The sequence below is a fragment of the Canis aureus genome, chromosome 7 (assembly GCF_053574225.1).
Source record: "Canis aureus isolate CA01 chromosome 7, VMU_Caureus_v.1.0, whole genome shotgun sequence".
NCBI lineage: Eukaryota > Metazoa > Chordata > Mammalia > Carnivora > Canidae > Canis > Canis aureus.
Window position 1 is genome coordinate 71,318,438 of NC_135617.1, and position 18,228 is coordinate 71,336,665.

At 55.3% G+C, this 18,228-nt stretch overlaps 2 protein-coding genes across 4 annotated transcripts; both read left to right on the top strand.

The window, feature by feature from the left end:
• The first annotated feature begins 417 nt into the window (after positions 1-417).
• On the top strand, positions 418-13,338 carry SLC44A4 (solute carrier family 44 member 4). 2 transcript variants are annotated; one of them, XM_077904625.1, is made up of 21 exons: positions 418-526; positions 2,440-2,488; positions 3,029-3,102; positions 3,242-3,320; positions 4,096-4,195; positions 4,275-4,400; positions 4,544-4,604; positions 5,929-6,016; positions 6,099-6,182; positions 6,432-6,667; positions 6,773-6,872; positions 7,479-7,571; positions 7,864-7,966; positions 10,670-10,923; positions 11,024-11,118; positions 11,192-11,295; positions 11,401-11,474; positions 11,693-11,763; positions 11,871-11,965; positions 12,038-12,122; positions 13,094-13,338. In XM_077904625.1, exons 1-21 carry the CDS (start codon positions 493-495, stop codon positions 13,213-13,215), a joined length of 2,127 nt encoding a protein of 708 aa, XP_077760751.1. In that variant the 5' UTR covers positions 418-492; the 3' UTR covers positions 13,216-13,338. The 2 variants fall into 2 exon arrangements, with proteins under 2 accessions (XP_077760751.1, XP_077760752.1); XM_077904626.1 differs by lacking the exons at positions 6,432-6,667; positions 6,773-6,872.
• A 362-nt stretch (positions 13,339-13,700) lies between these two features.
• Positions 13,701-17,951, top strand: NEU1 (neuraminidase 1). 2 transcript variants are annotated; one of them, XM_077904628.1, is made up of 7 exons: positions 13,701-13,874; positions 14,336-14,528; positions 15,445-15,473; positions 15,576-15,707; positions 16,521-16,703; positions 16,882-17,104; positions 17,209-17,951. In XM_077904628.1, exons 1-7 carry the CDS (start codon positions 13,716-13,718, stop codon positions 17,433-17,435), a joined length of 1,146 nt encoding a protein of 381 aa, XP_077760754.1. In that variant the 5' UTR covers positions 13,701-13,715; the 3' UTR covers positions 17,436-17,951. The 2 variants fall into 2 exon arrangements, with proteins under 2 accessions (XP_077760754.1, XP_077760753.1); XM_077904627.1 differs by having other exon boundaries at positions 15,445-15,707.
• Positions 17,952-18,228: the final 277 nt, after the last annotated feature.

Here is an 18,228-nt window from a genome sequence, read left to right on the forward strand (position 1 = left end):
TTGTTGGGAGGGCAATAGGGGCTGGGCAGAAAGGAGGCCCACAGCTAGAGGGAATGTGGGTCCACAGCAGCAAACAGGACAGGAAGCATGCTGGGCAGGTGTGGCTGGTGTGGACAGCCACCTGAGGGAGAAGGTGGGGAGACCAGGGTGGTCAGGGTCCAGTTGATGGCTAAAAGGCCAACCTCAATCAACACTGGATCTTTGGGAGGAGAGCATAGGTGTGAGTGTACCACAGCTAGAGTAATTTGCAAAAACCTGAAGGATTTCCTTAGAGTGTGTTGTGGCCCATGGAACCCCGCTGCAAGCAGCCCTGAGCCGGTCACGGGCTTGGCCTTCCAGTCCTCTCCAGGGCACTGCCCAGGCTCTGCGTGCAGGAGGAACTAGTGTGTCAGGACCACAGGCGGAGGTGGGGCTGTGACGTGTGGGAGGGCGGGGCGGGCAGCAGGTGAGTCGTTAGGTCTCCCTGGCTCCGAGCACTCGGGAGACCGAACCATGGGGGGAAAACAGGACAGGAATGAGGCCTATGGTGAGTCTGAGGGTGAGGCTGTGGTGTGAGGCCCAGGATGGGAGCAGGGGCGGCCAGCCTGGGCCAGCTCTGGGGGAATGATGGTTGGGGCTGGCCCCAGGGAGAGAAGCTGAGGGAAGTCCTGGATCCCTGAAGGGAGGGTCTGGAAAGAGCTCATGGAAGGAAGTAGAGTCAGAGTCCTGGGAGGAAGATGGGGTTCAGGAGCTGAGGTCCTTCACCTGGGAGCTTTTGGGGAGTGAGGCTGGGGTCTTGTGAGGAGTTGGGGCTGGAATCTGGGTCCCTCAGGGCAGGGCCCTGGAAAGCAAAGCCTGAATGGCAAAAGGCAGGGTCAGTGTCCTGAACAGGAAGATGGGGCTCGGGGACTGGGAGGGTCTACGTGCTGCAGAGCCGGTGAGGGGCGAGGCTGGGGTCTGGGCCCCTGTCAGGAGGTGGGGTTTCAGCCTTAGACCCTGGGTCTCTGAAGGGAAAAGGTGCTAGAAGTTGGCCTGCCAGGGTCTGTGTGAGCAGTAATGGCAGGAGTGGGGTGTGTCTGGGGGTTCCTGTGAGGTGTTAGGCTGGAGGTTTCAGTGGAGAGGGGACCGGGGCCTGCCTCTGGGGTCTCTGTTAGGAGGGGGGCCTTCTCAGGATATCGTGAGAGACAGGGGTAGGGACTTCACAAGGGGTTCGTGAAGGGTAAGGCCTGAGGGGAGCAGGAACAGGGAGCCTATCTGCACTCTGTGAGAAACCAGGGCCAGGAGCCTGTCCCAGAGACCCTGAGGATTAGGGGTGGGGGGTCTAGAGGAGAAGGAACTGGAGCGGCAGCCTCTGGAATCCCCATGAACAGTGAGGGTCCCTTGGGGCTTGGGGGTCTGAGCCCCAGGTCTGCGTGGGAGGGAATCTCAAGAGGGAGGGGCCTCTCAGAGGCAGAAGTCGGGCCCAAGCAGGTCAGGGGAAGGAGCCAGAAAGACTCCCCAGTAGACTTCCTGGAACAGCTTTGGGTCAATCATTGATCTCACGTCTGAGAGCCATGGAGGGACAGAGTCCAGAACACCTAAAGAAAATGAATCCCACCCCTTCCCACACTCTTGCCCAGCCCTCTGTCCCCGCTCCTCTCCTCGGTGCCAACAGGGGACCCTAGCTGCAGGCCCCACCTCCTCCCCGTGTGTACTCAGGGAGGACCAGGAACAGGACATGGCCACAATCGAAACCGCCCACAGTCTCAACAGCCAGGCTTAGGTATCACCCTGACTGCTCACCCAGAGACTGGCAGTAGCCTGGGGTCCCCTTTAGCAGAGATGAGGTGGGGAGCAGGAAAATAGGGGCCCTCCTTGTAGGAGTTAATGCCTTGGGCTCCAGGCTCTTTCCCCATGGCCTTGGGCCAGAGGGCGGAGGTAGGGCTGGGGCAGCTGTGGGGAGGGGCTGTGACCTCCCTCAGGTGCTGCTGTGGATCTGCGCCCACCCTGGTTGGAGTACAGGGAGCAGAGAGGGATAAGGATTGGGGCGTAAGAGCCAGAGGTGGCTTGACTCAGAGTCCCACATCGCAGGGGAGGGAGACACAGGACAAATGGGGCAGGAAGTGAGCAGGAGGTGAAGGCTATATCCCTGGCTGCCAGCCTCAAGATAGGAGCTGGAATCAACCTGAAAAGACCCCCCTTCCCCCTCCTTCCAAAGCCAACTTGGTAGAATTCGTGGTGAGCAGTCAAGCTGCTGACCAGGCCCTAATCCCACCTCTGTCTCCTACTCTCCAATTCTCCTGTCAGCCCTACCCCAGTCCATCTCCCCACCTCCTCCCACCTTGAACTCTGGAGGGACAGGGGCATCCTGGGCCCCGGTAGGATCCCGCTTCAGGGCAGGATGCAGATGCAGGAGGGACAGGAGATGGGGAGCCATCTGCTCAGGGCCTCACTCTCCATACTCCTGCCCGTACCTCTCAGGGAAACCGGCCAAATATGACCCCTCCTTTCGAGGTCCCATCAGGAACAGGTAAGTTCTGGGCACTGCCTCCAATTAGGGGGTGGGGGATCTTGATTTTGCTTTGTATTTTACTGAAATATTGGTAAGAAGGTCATAAAAAAGAGAACTCCTGCCCCAGGAGAATGATGCCCATGGGTGAATGTTTGAGTCTGGAGCGGGCACAAGGGGGCTTCTGGGGTGCTGGGATGTTCTGTTTCTTGACCTGGGCGTGTGCTCTTTGGGCAAATTCATCCAGCCAGGCACTTATGAGGTGTTCACTTCTCTGTGTCATACTTCAGAAGTATTTCTGTCACCCAAAAAATGGTTATTTTGGTGTGGTTTTTTTTTTGTTTTTTGGGGTTATTTTGGTGCCCTCTCCTTCCTGAGGACACATGGAAACAATCACTTGTATTTATTTCCTGGTGCATTGTGAGAAAAAGATTTTCTTAGAAAAATAAAATAAAACCTACTGAGGCCCATTCTCCAGCATCCCCCAAACTCCAACTTGTGATACCTCTAGGCCACATGCCCTGCCTCCCCCTCCAAAGGCTTCCCCCGCTTCTCTCCCAGGAGCTGCACAGATGTCATCTGCTGTGTCCTCTTCCTTCTCTTCATTCTGGGTTACATCGTGGTGGGGATCGTGGGTGAGTTTCCAGCAGCGGAGCAGCATGGGGGCAGTGGCTGGGGGCAGGAACCAGGGCAGGAGCCATCCCTGAGGCTGCTCCCCACCACCTCACCCCGAAGTCCGGCCCTCTGGTGATTCATCTCTGTGTCTGCTTCCAGCTTGGGTGTATGGAGACCCCCGGCAAGTCCTCTACCCCAGGAACTCTACTGGGGCCTACTGTGGGGTGGGAGCCAACAAGTGAGTATGAAGGCAGGGAGAGGGGCAGACGAGAGGTGAGGTGGACAGCGGGCAGAGAACACGATCCCGGCACTCAGGCTCCAGCTCCTTCCTCTGTTGCTCACCTGCCACTATCCTCTCTGAGTCTCACCACTCTAAGCCACATTGAAGAGCCTCCATTCCTGGCCAGTTGGCTTTTGAGTGTCCCCAGTAATGGGAGACAGAACCATGGTTAAGTGCATAGGTTTTAAAGTTCAGAATTTGGCATTTGAGTCCCCAGCTGGGCTCAGTAGGTTCTGGTCGCATGGCTTTGGGCAAGGTGGTCAACCAGTCTGAGCTTTGATTTCTTCACCTGAAACACCGGGGTGATCCCCGAAGCCATGCCATCAGTTCCGCATGCAGGACGCTTCCAGTAAATAATAAAACCTTAACAATTATGCAGGGTTTACTACGTTCCAGGCAGATGGTGTACTTTGCACACACAAGCTCATTCAAGCCCTGTGAAGTAGGTACTATTGCCTTACACCTGATGGAATTGAGGCAGTGGGCAGTGAAGTGACTTGCTCAAGGTCATAAAATTCTTAACATTTGTTAGCAGTTCCGATGCTCAATTACTCTAGAAAATTTTCCGGTGCTTCCTGTATCTCCCCAGCTGACCTGAGCTTCTTAAGGCCAGTTGCTGAGCAGTGTGCATCAGGGTGTGGGCCCCCCACCACCCTCCGCTGGGCCCTGGCAGTCCTCCCCTCTCCTCGCACCTGACGAGGACCTGAGACCCACACTTCCTTCCCTCCCGCAGAGATAAACCATATCTTCTCTACTTCAACATCTTCAGCTGCGTCCTAACCGCCAATGTCATCACAGTCGCTGAGAATGGCCTGCAGTGTCCCACACCCCAGGTCAGACCCTGGGACCTGCCTTTACCCAGATGGCCCCAGGGTCCAGGCCCCAGCTCCTCAGCATGCTCTCTGCCCCCAGGTGTGTGTGTCCTCCTGCCCCGAGGACGCATGGACCGTGGAGGTCAACCAGCTCTCAGAGAAGGTGGGGGAGGTCTTCTACACGGCAAACAGGAACTTTTGTCTGCCAGGGGTGCCCTGGGATATGGTGAGAGCTGCCTGTAATGTCATTGCTGTGGTCAAGGAGGAGTCACATGGGTGGGGGAAGGGGACTATGGTACTGGTGTTGTGGGGGCTCCCTCCTTCATCCTGCTCTGTGTCTGTGATCTACGTGTCCTCCCCGGCTCCCAGCCAGTGATCCAGAGTCTGCAGCAGGAGCTCTGCCCCGGTTTCCTCCTCCCTTCCACTCCAGGTGAGAAGCTGCATTCTCTCCTCGGGCAGCATCTAGTCCTATTTTCTTATTGCTCAAATGAAGAAACCAGGCCCAGAAAGAGTAAAGCCATACAGCTTGTCTGGCAGGACTGGAATTAGCACTCGGTCTTCATTTCACTCTCCGCAGCCTGATCCTGTAGTCAGATGCTCTGTTTATCGCGCACGTGCTGGGCACCAGGCACCCAGGAGAGACGCAGGGCAGATGCTGCTTCCTGTTTGAGCTACATTTTAGGGGCAGAGATCAGAGATGTTGGCAAAGACATTGCATGAGTGTTTCAGGGAAACACACCTGGGAAAATATACCCACACACGTTAATGTCTGTGCACTGGGAACAGACTAGATGTCCATCCCTACTCACAAGCAAACGTGGCTGGGTGATTGGGATCATAATTGACTTTTCAATTTTTCCTATATGTTCTTCTTTCCAATAGTCAAAGTTATTTTTTAATAGAAGAAAATTTTAATTATAGCATGAGAAACAATACCCGATTTTCGATATAAGTACAATACAAAGTAGCTCAAACGAATGCTCCAAACCCAGATCTAGATTCCAGCACTTTCCAATCCTGTGGTCTTGGACCAATAACTCAACCTCTCTGAGCCTTTTTTCCTCACCTTTAGAATGTAAATGCCAAAGCCAGCCTGCTTAGTAAAGTCATTGGGAGGGTGGAGATAAATGGCTCTTTAGGCACATAATAGGTGCCTTAGAAGATGGGAAAGGGGTGAGAAGGCTTCTTGGAGGACAGGACATGGAGATGGAGCTCAACTGGGAGTAATGGATGGGACTTTTTGACAGAGAACGCTCAGTGAGAAGGTCGCCAGAGAGCAGAGGTACAGAGGTGAGGGGAAAGTGGGCTGAGCCCCAATGCAGGGGCTTTGAACTGGCCAGGGAGCACGGGCACTCCAGAGCAGAGCTTCTGGAAGTGTCTGAGCTGCAGAATGATGTAGAGCCTTAGAATGATGAAGCATAGTCTCCCTGGTTCTCGAGAGTGGTGGGTTATAATGGTGGGTTAAGGGTGGAGTGTAAGAGTCAGGCCAGAGGAAATGAGGGTCTCAACCCGGAAGCAGCAAGGACTGGAGGAAGAGGGGTCCTGAGAGACAGTGAAGGAAGCTGGACAGGGCTGTGTGGGGCAGGAGCGCCCTCTTGGCTGTGCAGTCAGGAGCAGCTCTCTGTGGGGAGGTCAAAGCCCATCTCTCTCCTCCCTTCCCTAAGGCCCACTGGGGCTCTGGGTGGAGGCCAGAGGCCTTGAAGGTAAAACTCTGGGCCCTCCCACCCAGGAGCCCGCTGGTTCTCTCCCTCCAGCTCTGGGGCGTTGTGTTCCGTTCTTGAATAGCACTCCACCTGAACTCCCAGGGATCTCCAGCAACACCTCCATCTCCCAGGGGATCAGGTGGGCATCCTCCTGTCCCCGCATCTCCGTCCCACACCCTTCCCCGGCAGCAGCCCCACCCGACTCTGTCCCTCTCCAACAGTGGTCTTTTTGACATCCTCAACGCCCGAGACATCAGTGTTAAGATCTTTGAAGATTTTGCCCAATCCTGGTATTGGATTCTCACGTGAGTCACCGATTCTCCTACTCCCTCCTTCCCTGCTGCCCTCCCCAATCCTCTGTCTCCTAGCCCAACATCTGAAACAGAGACTTGGACAGAGAAGGAGCCAGAGCTCAGAACTGACCCCAAACCCAACGAGATTTATAAGAAAAAGGGAGTCTAACCTGAGGATATTGAGAGTGTGAGGCATTTGGGAGCTTCTGAAAGGGATAAGATTTAGGGGGGAGGGCCTCACCTACCCCACCCTGCCTGCAGTGCCCTAGGTGTGGCTCTGGTCTTGAGCCTGCTGTTTATCCTGCTTCTGCGCCTGGTGGCCGGGCCCCTGGTGCTAGTGCTGATCCTCGGGGTGCTGGGCGTGCTGGCATATGGCATCTACCACTGCTGGGAGGAGTACCGAGTGCTGCGGGATGAGGGTGCCTCCATCACCCAGCTGGGCATCACCACCAACCTCAGCGCCTACCGCAACGTTCAGGAGACCTGGCTGGCGGCCCGTGAGTGCCCCGCCCGGCCCCTCACCACCAACCACCCGAGGGCCGCCTGGGGCCGCGCTGGGCCCCGGCCTGACGCAGGCCTCTCTGCCGCCTGTCCACTCTCAGTGATCGTGCTGGCCGTGCTCGAAGGCATCCTGCTGCTGATGCTCATCTTCCTGCGGCAGCGGATTCGCATCGCCATTGCCCTCCTGGAGGAGGCCAGCAAGTCAGAACCTGTCCGGGAGGGAGATGGGGCAGAGGACAGGGGCAGAGGCATGGCGTGGCAGTGCTGGGAAGGTGGCCGGTGGCCCTGAAGGGGAAGGGCAGAAAGACGCTGCGGTTAACACGGCTGTGACTCAGCTTACCCGTCTGTGAAGTGGGGGCAATAGTTCTTACTTTGTAGAGGATTAAATGAGTTAGTGTCTTGGGTTCCCAGAACATGAAGCAGCCCCTCCATCAGGAGCAGCGTTGTGGTGGTGGTGGTGGTGGTGCAGAGCAGGAACCCAGGCAAGGAGGAGAAGCAGCAGCTTATTCACAACCAGGACCTACCTGCCAAATCTGTCAAAAGATCATACTTTAAGGACTCTATTCTCTTACTTGCCCTGAAGCCCTGAGGCTGCCCCAGGTGGCTTCTCTGATTCTTGAGCCTGATTTATTCCATTCAGTCCATTCCATTTTGTTCAATGAGGACCTACTGTGCACCCAGCCTGGGGGGCAGAGCAGGCCCTGGCAAGGACAGAGGCAGGGACCTGGCCAGGATCAGCCCCACTGGAAGGTGGGTGGGCGCTAGGGACTGCGGCCATAGCGATGGACTGCTTTTACCTCCCTACAGGGCTGTGGGGCACATGATGTCTACCCTGTTCTACCCACTGGTCACCTTTGTCCTTCTGCTCATTTGCATTGTCTATTGGGCCATGACCGCCCTGTATCCTTTGCCCACGTGGCAAGCCCTCCTGGGGCGGGGGTGAGGGCGGGATGGGGGGTAGGGGAAGGGGCAATATTTGCCAGTATGATGCTGTAGTGCAATTGGGAGAAAGTGCCCCTTCCTCTGGGCAGACACAGCCCTGTCCCTGCACAGAGTTGAAACACTGAGCCCAGGCTGATTTACAACACTTTGTGCAGTAAACAACCTGTACAAGTACCTGGGAAGATGTCCCTGAGGAGGGGACCTGTGGAGACCCCATGTGACTATACCTTCTTCCTTGACTACCCTCTGGGTACCTGGCCACATCGGGGCAACCCCAATACGTCCTCTGGGCGCCCAACGCCAGCTTGCCCAGCTGTGGGAAAGTGCAAATGAATACATCATGCAACCCTATGGTGAGGGAACTGCTATGGACATGGAGGGGGCACCAGTAGGGCTGGGGTGACCTGAGGGCCAGCTGGTCCAAATCCCTAATTGCTCGGCAGAGACTGAGGGCCAGAGAAAAAAAGGACTTCCCTCAAGGTCACACAACAGGCCCCCAGCAGAACCAGAAAGGGAGCTAGCCAGGGACTCCAGAGCTGGTTGTGCTCCCACTCAGCCACCCGTTACTCAGAGAAGGAAACAGGCTGGAGGCAGCATGCGGCCCTGGGAAAGCCCAGTACCAGCACTTCCACCCTCCCCTGGACTTGCCTCTGCCAGGAGGACTATGAGCCACTGCAGCCTCCAGTCTCAGTCCATTCATCTGTAAAATGGAGACAATCATACCTGCCTCTGGGGGTGGCTGAGAAGATTGAACGACATCAGGCACATAAAGTGCTTTGTACAATGTCTGGCACCTGATAAGAGCTGATAACTGTAGATGGGTGTTGTTTGGTTTTTTAAAGTCTTTTTCCCTGCAGTGCCCGAGGCAATAGGCAGGCAGGAGTCCTGGGGGAAGAGCAGAGAAAGAAGCTGCTTCCCCGCACTCTCCCCTGCAAGGTTCCCAGAAAGTGGTCCCAGACTGCAGGGCATTTGCTGTTCTCAGAGCCTTCATGCAGCCACTTCTGGAGGCAGGGACCAGCGGCTTTGCTCAGGGCATTCGCACTCTAATACAGGCAAGGGAGGCTGGTTTACATTTAGGGAGGACCCACCCTGTGCCAGGCACCAGCTATGCAAAGCTCCAAATGACCTGGTTCTTCCTTCCAGCTTGCTCAGGATCTAGCAGCAGAGACTGACACAAACCCACAATTACAAAGCGGGACGGTGGTTTATATTCTTATTGTAAAATTTCAAACACACACTCAGCAATTTCATCAATTCTCAAGATTTTTGTCACATTTGCTGGGAAGGGTTGTTTTTTTACTTCTGTGTTTTTTATTTTTTATTATGGAGATTTTGAAACACATACAAACCCTCAATTTCCCACTGTCCTTGTTTTCCTTTCTTTTCTTTTTTTTTTTTTAATTTATTTATTCACGAGAGACAGAAAGAGGCAGAGACACAGACAGAGGGAGAAGCAGGCTCCCCGTGGGGACCCCAATGAGGGACTGATCCCAGGACCCCGGGATCCTGAACTGAGCCAGAGGCAGATGTCCCCACACACTGTCCTTGTTTTCATCCATCTCCACCCACCCCCTCTGTTCCCACAATTCTTTTTTTCGGAGTTTCCTTAAAGGCAAATTCTGGACATAAGTGCCAATCCACCTGTAAACACATCAGATTGAGTCTGGACATACAATGACTTTTTACTTTTCTTTTTTAAGTAATCTCTACCCCCCAGTGTGAAACTCAAACTCACAACCCGAGATCAAGAGTCACATGCTCTACTGATTGAGCCAGCTGGGCACCCCGACAGATAAGTATTTTCAGGGCCCCTGGGTGGTTACGCATCTGACTCTTGATTTCAGCTCAAGTCATGATCTCAGGGTGGTGGGATTAAGCCCTGTGTCATGTTCCCTGCTCAGTGGGGAGTCTGCTTCTCCTTTTTTTTTTTTTAAAGATTCATTCATTCATTCATTCATTCATTCCTGAGAAAGGCAGAGACACAGGTAGAGGGAGAAGCGGGCTCCATGCAGAGCCCGATGTGGGACTCGGTCCCTGAACTCCAGAATCACACCCTGGGCTGAAGGCAGATGCTCAACCACTGAGCCACCCAGGCGTCCCATGTTTCTCCCTCTCCCTCTGCCCCCGCCCCTGCTCACACTCTCCCTCTCTAAAATAAATTTTAAGAGCAGCCCCGGTGGCGCAGCAGTTTGGCGCCGCCTGCAGCCCGGGGTGTGATCCTGGAGACCCTGGATGAGTCCCACATCGGGCTCCCTGCATGGAGCCTGCTTCTCCCTCTGCCTGTGTCTCTGCCTCTCTCTGTGTCTCTCATGAATAAATAAATAAAATCTTTAAAAATAAAAAATAAAATAAATTTTAAAATCTTACAAAAGGGATCCCTGGGTGGCGCAGCGGTTTGGCGCCTGCCTTTGGCCCAGGGCGCGATCCTGGAGACCCGGGATCGAATCCCACATCAGGCTCCCGGTGCATGGAGCCTGCTTCTCCCTCTGCCTGTGTCTCTGCCTCTCTCTCTTTCTCTCTCTGTGACTATCATAAATAAATAAAAATTAAAAAAAAATAAATGTTAGCTATTAAATAAAATAAAATAAAATCTTACAAAAGAAGCATAACCAAAAAAATAAAACAAAATAAATTTGAAAAAAAAACAAAAAGCATAACCACTCTACCATTATCACACCCAACAAGATTAAGAGTAACTCCTTTATACCATCTATACCCAGTCCATTCATTTTTGCTAGAAAGCATGTTGGTTGAAGTTGCAGGTGCTGTTTTAGAGGAGATTGCTGACTGAGTGCCAGGGAGAGAGCTAGGGGCTGGTCACACTTGCCTCCACACCATTAAGGCTGGGCCTGCGTAGACTGGGAGCTCTTGTACCCACTTGGAGCCTGGAGGAAAACTAATCACTGTCACACAGTAGGCAGTATGAACCCAACACGAACCCGGAGAAGGATCTCCTGGAAGGAAGTGGCTTCCTCAGCTGGGGGCGGCTGCTATTCTCTCTCTACTCCGGGAGTGGCAGGAGTTGGCTGGGAGTGAGCCTACTCTGTCACCCCCAGGCCCAGCCAGTGAACTCCTCGTGCCCAGGGCTGAGGTGTATCTTCCAGAGCTACTCATCCACGGGCCTGGTTCAGCGTTCTCTCTTCAACTTGCAAATCTATGTGGTCCTGGCACTATTCTGGACTGTCAACTGGGTACTGGCCCTGGGCCAGTGTGTCCTGGCTGGGGCCTTTGCCTCCTTCTACTGGGCTTTCCAGAAGCCCCAGGACATCCCCACCTTCCCCCTGAGCTCTGCCTTCATCCGTACACTCCGGTAAGGTCAGGGCAAGGGGGCTGGGAATGGGGAGCCTGGGAGCCTCAGGGGTCCTGGAGCCATCTCTGCCCACGCACCCCACCCCCCAACCCTCCTGCAGCTACCACACTGGGTCGCTGGCCTTTGGAGCTCTCATCCTGACCCTCGTGCAGATGGCCCGAGTCATTCTGGAGTACATTGACAACAAACTGAGAGGTGAGCAGCTGGCCCCTCAGGGAGGGGCTGTCAGGGGCCAGTGACCAAACATAAGCTCCCCCTTTACTCCCAGGATCCCAGAACCCTATGGCCCGCTGCATCATGTGCTGCTTTAAGTGCTGCCTCTGGTGTCTGGAGAAGTTTATCAAGTTCCTAAACCGCAATGCCTACATCATGGTGAGCCTCACTGCACATGCAGCCCCTTGTTCTGGGGTTCCCTGGCCCAGGCCCCTGCCCTGGCAAGCTCCACACAGGTAATTCTGACTTTTCAACCTCACTCAGATCGCCGTCTACGGGAAGAATTTCTGTGTCTCCGCCAAAAATGCCTTCATGCTGCTCATGCGGAACATTGTCAGGTTGGGCTATCCTCCACCCCCCTGATCGCCCCCGCAAGGCCAGCTTCATGGGCATGCTGTGCTCTGAAGGGCCTCAAGCATGGCTTGTTGCTCTGCTGCCTCCATCTTGAAGTGTGAACCATTTTCATTTTGCATCTGTCACAGCAGCTGATATCGCCAATCCAGTTCCTGGCCCTGCCAGGCCCCTCATGCCTGACCCACCTCTACTTCCCATACAGGGTGGTTGTGCTGGATAAAGTTACAGACTTGTTGCTGCTCTTCGGGAAGCTGCTGGTGGTTGGAGGTGTTGGTAAGGGCCAGGGCTGGGAGTTACGGGGACAGAGGGCAGAGGCGCAAGGCAGTGGAAGAGGTGACCACAGAGTAGTGGTGACACTGACCTTGACGCCTCTCCCACAGGGGTCCTGTCCTTTTTTTTTTTCACCGGTCGCATCCAGGGGCTGGGTAGACACTTTGAAAACCCCGCCCTCAACTACTACTGGCTGCCCATCATGGTGAGTGACTCCCCGGCTCTGCCTCACAAGCCAACCCCAGAAAGGAACTCTAAGGCGCCCTGTGTCTTCCAGGTCTCCATCCTGGGGGCCTATGTCATCGCCAGCGGCTTCTTCAGTGTTTTTGGCATGTGTGTGGACACACTCTTCCTCTGTTTCTGTGAGTGAACTCCCTACCACTTCCCCCACATTTCAAGGTACCAGATTGTTTAGGGGTTTTTGGGAGTTAAAGGAGCCAAAGTCAGAGGAAGCCTCCTCTGCCATCCTCAAACCAGGGATTTACAGAAGAAAGGAGGAAATGAGGTGCCAGACTGGCAGGATCTCCCAAGAAAGAGCATTTCAGCGCAAAGCCCTCTGGGACCTTTCCCTAGAAAATAGAAGGCACAAGTTAGCCACAAGAGCCTTCCCAGCAGGTGGCTGTAGTGAGTGGGGATTGTCTCACCCTCATATGACCTCGAACAATGCCGGGTTAATCCCCACACTTCAATTTATGTGGGTTTTTTTTTTTTTTTTAATTTTTATTTATTTTATGATAGTCACAGAGAGAGAGAGAGGCAGAGACACAGGCAGAGGGAGAAGCAGGCTCCATGCACCGGGAGCCCGATGTGGGATTCGATCCCGGGTCTCCAGGATCGCGCCCTGGGCCAAAGGCAGGCGCCAAACCGCTGCGCCACCCAGGGATCCCTTTTTTTTTTTTTTTTTTGATAAATATAGTACAATGTTGCACACGTATTTTCTTTTCCATAGGATTTTCTTAACATTTTATTTTCCTTAGCTCATTTTATTGTAAGAATACAATAACACAAAATATGTGTTAATTTGGGAGGGATCAAAAGCAACAGGCGGACTGTTGAATGCTGGGGGTCAGCTCCCCTAGTCGCTGTGTCCCTCAAGGGTCAGTTCTACACGCATGCAGGGTTTAGTATGCACCGCAGTCGGCAGTAGGCGGTCGGCATGCAGTTTCCATTAAGCCCTATCACGCTATGAAATGCTGGCCTCAGTTTACCGAGGAGACACTGAGGTTGCGCAGCCTGCCCAGTGGGTGCCAGGCGGCCTGCCCGGCCTCCCCGACTCTCCCGGGACTCCCCCCCCTTCCCCGGGGTCCGCTCTAACGGTCCTGTTGCGGCTCAGTGGAAGACCTGGAGAGGAACGACGGCTCGGCGGACCGGCCCTACTACATGTCCAAAACCCTTCTCAAGATCCTAAGCAAGAAGAACGAGGCCCTCCCGGGGCACAAGAAGAGGAAGAAGTGAGAGACGCGCCCGACCCAGGGCAGCACCCCTCCTGCACCGCCTCCGAGCCGCACCCCGCCCTCTAGATTTCGATTTCGTAGTTTTAAGAAAATTATTAAAGGTGGATATTTTGTTTTCTCAAAAGTCCGAGACCTTTGATTTTCTCCACGACGACTTGCAGCTCTTTTCCGCGGCCTGGCTCTTTAAGAGAGGCCCCGCCCCATACAACATCCCAGGGCGCCGGCCCTCGGTCCCACCCAGTCAGCTTCCAGTCTGGGGCCTGGGCTCGGGGCTTCGAAAGGAACCAATTGGAAGGCCCCGCTCCAGGGCGGAAGGATCACGTGCGGGGTCTGAGCGTGCGGGGCCCATCCGGGTCGCGGAAGTGGGGCCGCGGGCGGCCTCGGGGCGGGGCGGGGCGAGCGGGGCGGGGCGGGGCGGGCGAGCCAAGGGCCTGGTCCGCTGACGCGCCGCAGCCCCAGTCTCGCCGTGGGCGCCCGGTCCCGGCGGCCGAGGAGGGGGCGATGGCGGGTCGGCCCGGCGCCGCGCTCCCGGGCAGGCCCGGGGGCCCGCGGGTGCCGGGGTGCTGGGGCGGCTGGCGGGTTCGGGCACGCGCCGCGACCTTCCTGCTGCTGTGGCCGCTGGCCGGGTTGGGCGCGGGGATAAAGAACGACTTCAGTCTGGTGAGTGGCCCCGCATGTGTCCCCGTCCCCGGCCCACGCGGGTCGTTCAGGCGCAGGACCCCCGGGACAGCGTCCCCCGAGTCCCCTCTCCCGAGGGAGCCTCCCGCCCCCGGGCCCCGCCCTCCGTCCACTGCCAACCCCGCCTTCTCCCGGCCTTCGTGCCCCTGCCAGCCCCTGCCAGCCGAGCCCCCTCCGTTGGAGCTCCTTCCCCGTCGGTGGGCCGCCAGCCCCCGCCGCCCAGAGGCGCCTCCTCCCCTCGTCGCTCTCCCCGCTCCGAGCCCCCAGCTTGGCAGCCAACTCTCCTCCGGCGCCCTTCCTTATTCTGGGTGCCCCCCACCCCCGCTCTGAGCCCCCGCATCTTGCCCTTCCCAGGGAAACTCCGAACCACCCTTACTTTTCCTAAAGCCCGAAGTCTCCGGCCTCGTTCGTCCGCTGACCCTCCTTCCTTCCTCCGTTGGCAGGTGCAGCCGCTGGTCACCATGGAGCAGCTGCTGTGGGTGAGCGGCAGGCAGATCGGTAATGTGCACACCTTCCGAATCCCGCTCATTACGGCCACTCCTCGGGGTACGCTCCTTGCCTTCGCTGAGGCGAGGAAAATGTCCACGTCGGATGAAGGGGCCAAGTTCATCGCTCTCCGGAGATCCACTGACGAGGGTATAAGGACAACTGGGTGGCAGTGGCTGGTGTTAGGTCGTGTGAGTGGGGAGCTTGATCTGCCCGAGGGCCCTGAGGATGGTATAGAACCACTGGGAGGGCTGGAGGCCTGGTCCTTGAGGGGCAGAGGGGACTTAAGGAGGCAAGTAATTGGGATCCCTGGGTGGCGCAGCGGTTTAGCGCCTGCCTTTGGCCTAGGGCCCGATCCTGGAGTCTCGGGATCGAGTCCCACATCAGGCTTCTGGCATGGAGCCTGCTTCTCCTTCCTCCTGTGTCTCTGCGCCTCTCTCTATGTCTATCATAAATAAATAAATAAATCTTTATTAAAAAAAAAAAAGGAAAGTAATCTAGAAATTGTGATCACCTAGGAGTTGAATACTTTTTTTTTTTTTTTAACACTTGTTATATACTAACATGATATAGTTCAAGATTCCGTGACTACAGTTGTGAATAAGGCAGACCAAAAACTCCCTGCCCTTGTGGGGCTTATATTGTCTGTGGGGAGACAGATAGTAAACATAATAGGTAAATTTGGTTTTTGTGTTGGAAAGTGATCAATATAACAGAGATAAACAAAACAGGGTGCTGGAGATTGGCTGCAACTTTAAATAGATGACTTTTGAGGCAAGGAGGTGAGAATAACCCTGAGGAACAATGTAGCAGGCAGATGTCACAAGCCTGTGCAGGTCCTCCAAGAGAGAAGTATTTGAGGAATGGGAAGGAGGCTGGGGGACACAATGGAGAGAGAAAGAGCAGCATAGGTAAGGTCAGAGAGGTCAGGCGGGGCAGGTCTGGTAGGGCCTTGAGGCCACTCTAAGGCCTTGGGTCCCTAGCAAGAGGTAGAAATTAACAAAGAGTGGTTATACAGGGCACCTTTGGAGCACTCACCCTGGATTTCTTCTCTTTTTTTCTTCAGGCAGCACGTGGTCTCCAACAGCCTTCATCGTAAATGATGGGGAGACCCCAGATGGGCTGAACCTTGGGGCAGTGGTGAGCGATATGGAGACGGGAGTGGTATTCCTTTTCTATTCCCTCTGTGCTCACAAGGCTGGCTGCCAGGTGGCCTCCACCATGTTGGTGTGGAGCAAAGATGATGGTGTTTCCTGGAGCCCACCTCGGAATCTCTCCTTGGATATCGGCACTGAGATGTTTGCCCCTGGACCAGGCTCTGGCATTCAGGTCTCTATCCTTTTTTTTTTTTTTTTTTTTTTTAATTTTTGTTTATTTATGATAGTCACACACACACACACACACAGAGAGAGAGAGAGAGAGAGGCAGAGACATAGGCAGAGGGAGAAGCAGGCTCCATGCACCGGGAGCCCGACATGGGATTCGATCCTGGGTCTCCAGGATCGCGCCCTGGGCCAAAGGCAGGCGCTAAACCGCTGCACCACCCAGGGATCTCTAGGTCTCTGTCCTAAGAAGGGTGGAGGAGGCTGCCTTTTGGAGAGTCTGGGAGATGCCCCTAGTTGGACTTCTTCCCAGGGAGAAGGTCTTGTGAGGTCAGGTTCTTGCTTAGATGGGATCCCTTGGAAGAAAGGGACATCCTGGGAGGATGCCAAGGGAAGGTGGAATGTTGCCCTTGCCTTCCCATTGCGGGGTTGTCAGTAGGGCCATGCTGTTTCTTGTGGCACCTGTGCAGGCTGGAAAAAGGCACCCCTTCCTCTGAGCAGACACAAGCCCGTGCCAAGGGGCACAGCTTGGTGAGCTTGGCTAAGCTCCCATGCACCCATGTGGCTGGACCCCTTGTCTTGTGCACAGCCTATCCAGTGAATACCCTGCATGTCCTGAAGGAGCTTATTCTGCGCTTAGGGAGCGCTTTCATGAATAAGCTCCTTCATTTAGGCAGTGGGGGTTTGTGGGATCTTCAGCCAGGACAGGACTGAAGGGAGCCAGATGTGTTCTCACACTTAGGAGGTGACAGGCTCCCCTGCCCTGCCCACGAGCCCCTGCTGTATCTCCCTCAGTGACACCCAGCTTCCTTCCCCCCAGAAGCGGCACGATCCGCGGAAGGGCCGCCTCATCGTGTGTGGCCATGGGACGCTGGAGCGGGACGGGGTCTTCTGCCTCCTCAGTGATGACCACGGCGCCTCCTGGCGGTATGGTAGCGGCGTCAGCGGCATCCCGTATGGCCAGCCCAAGCGGGAGAACGATTTCAACCCTGACGAGTGCCAGGTCAGGAGCCCAGGGCCGCCCCAACCCAGTCCCCGCGCCCGGCCCCCCAGGCGCCATCGCACCCCTGGACCCAGGATCGGGCTGCCCACCCTGTGCCGTCCAGCCTGCGTCCTCAGGGGCGGGGTCCTTGGCGCTGCCTCTCTCTGGGACCTCCTAAAGCCTTGTTCTCTCTCCTTAGCCCTATGAGCTCCCAGATGGCTCAGTCGTCATCAACGCCCGCAACCAGAACAACTACCACTGCCACTGCCGAATCGTCCTCCGCAGCTACGATGCCTGTGACACGATCCGGCCTCGAGACGTGACCTTTGACCCTGAGCTGGTAGATCCTGTGGTGGCTGCTGGGGCTGTAGCCACCGGCTCCGGCCTTGTCTTCTTCTCCAATCCAGCCCACCCAGAATTCCGTGAGTGTCGGGGGGTGGGGAGGGTGGGGGTGGGGCGTGAGGCCCTGTGGTCTGGAGCCGGCCTGGCCAGAACCCCTCCCTCCCCAATTCTCCACCCTCTGCAGGAGTGAACCTGACCCTGCGCTGGAGCTTCAGTAATGGTACCTCGTGGCGGAAGGAGACAGTCCAGCTGTGGCCAGGCCCCAGTGGCTACTCCTCACTGGCTGCCCTGGAGGGCAGTGTTGGGGGGAAGGACCAGGCCCCCCAGCTCTACGTCCTGTATGAGAAAGGCCGGAACCAGTACACAGAGAGCATTTCCCTGGCCAAAGTCAGTGTCTATGGCACACTCTGAGCTGTACACCTGCCACCAAAGTGGGAGGCCTGGACATTGTCCTCAGGACCCTGGGCCCATGGAGGATCTGCTAGAGATCCCTAAAAGACAGTTCCATCTTCCTTGAGACTCTAGCCTCTTGCAAAGCCAGTTTCTCTTTCACTCTGTTAGGACTGCAACTCTGGCTTCCTGCACACAGGAAGTCCTGCCCTCACTCTAGAGTGCTTCCCTGCACATCATTGCTGGCTCTGGCCCCCTACCCCTTCTGCCTTCCTGGGGTGATGATTGGTCCTTTGTTTAGGCAGGGCTAGGTAGGCCTGTAGAATTGAATAAATGTGAACTCAGGGAGTTGGAGAAGGCTGAGCTTCCTCTCCAGGGTAAGATACTAGCTATGGAGCGGGTTGGTGAAAGTCCTGGAAGGGCAATATTTGGATTCAGGGTAAAGAACTAGGTGCACCACCCACCTTGACTATTTATAAATCGAAATATTTGTAACTTAAACATTTTTAATGAAGGAGGAGGAGCATTTGTACAGTCTGTGTGATTGTGTTAATGTGCATCTTTGTGTCTGTTCTGCGTGTGCACTTTTAAGTGGCCAGGGAAGAGTTTTGAGGAAGAAGCTGGTGCATTTATTGCTCATGTAGCAAATTGAATCCTCCTTTCCCTTTTACCCTCTTCTTTATCACAGAAAAACAGATTCAATTTCATAGATGTAATGAGTAGCAGGGGGAGCCCCAAGGGATATTTAAAAATCTGCCCTGTTTTGTATTACTGAGATGGAGTCCTCTGTGATGCAGGGCGCAGGTGCGTGAAA

Bases quoted from the DNA above. Each gene is read 5' to 3' on its own strand.
- SLC44A4 (XM_077904625.1), top strand. From the start codon at position 493: ATGGGGGGAAAACAGGACAGGAATGAGGCCTATG. The intron at 3,103-3,241 runs GTGAGTTTCCAG...GTCTGCTTCCAG, and splicing joins CATCGTGGTGGGGATCGTGG to CTTGGGTGTATGGAGACCCC. The intron at 6,017-6,098 runs GTGGGCATCCTC...CCTCTCCAACAG, and splicing joins TCCATCTCCCAGGGGATCAG to TGGTCTTTTTGACATCCTCA.
- NEU1 (XM_077904627.1), top strand. From the start codon at position 13,716: ATGGCGGGTCGGCCCGGCGCCGCGCTCCCGGGCAGGCCCGGGGGCCCG. The intron at 14,529-15,444 runs GTATAAGGACAA...TTTTTTCTTCAG, and splicing joins CCGGAGATCCACTGACGAGG to GCAGCACGTGGTCTCCAACA. The intron at 17,105-17,208 runs GTGAGTGTCGGG...CACCCTCTGCAG, and splicing joins TCCAGCCCACCCAGAATTCC to GAGTGAACCTGACCCTGCGC.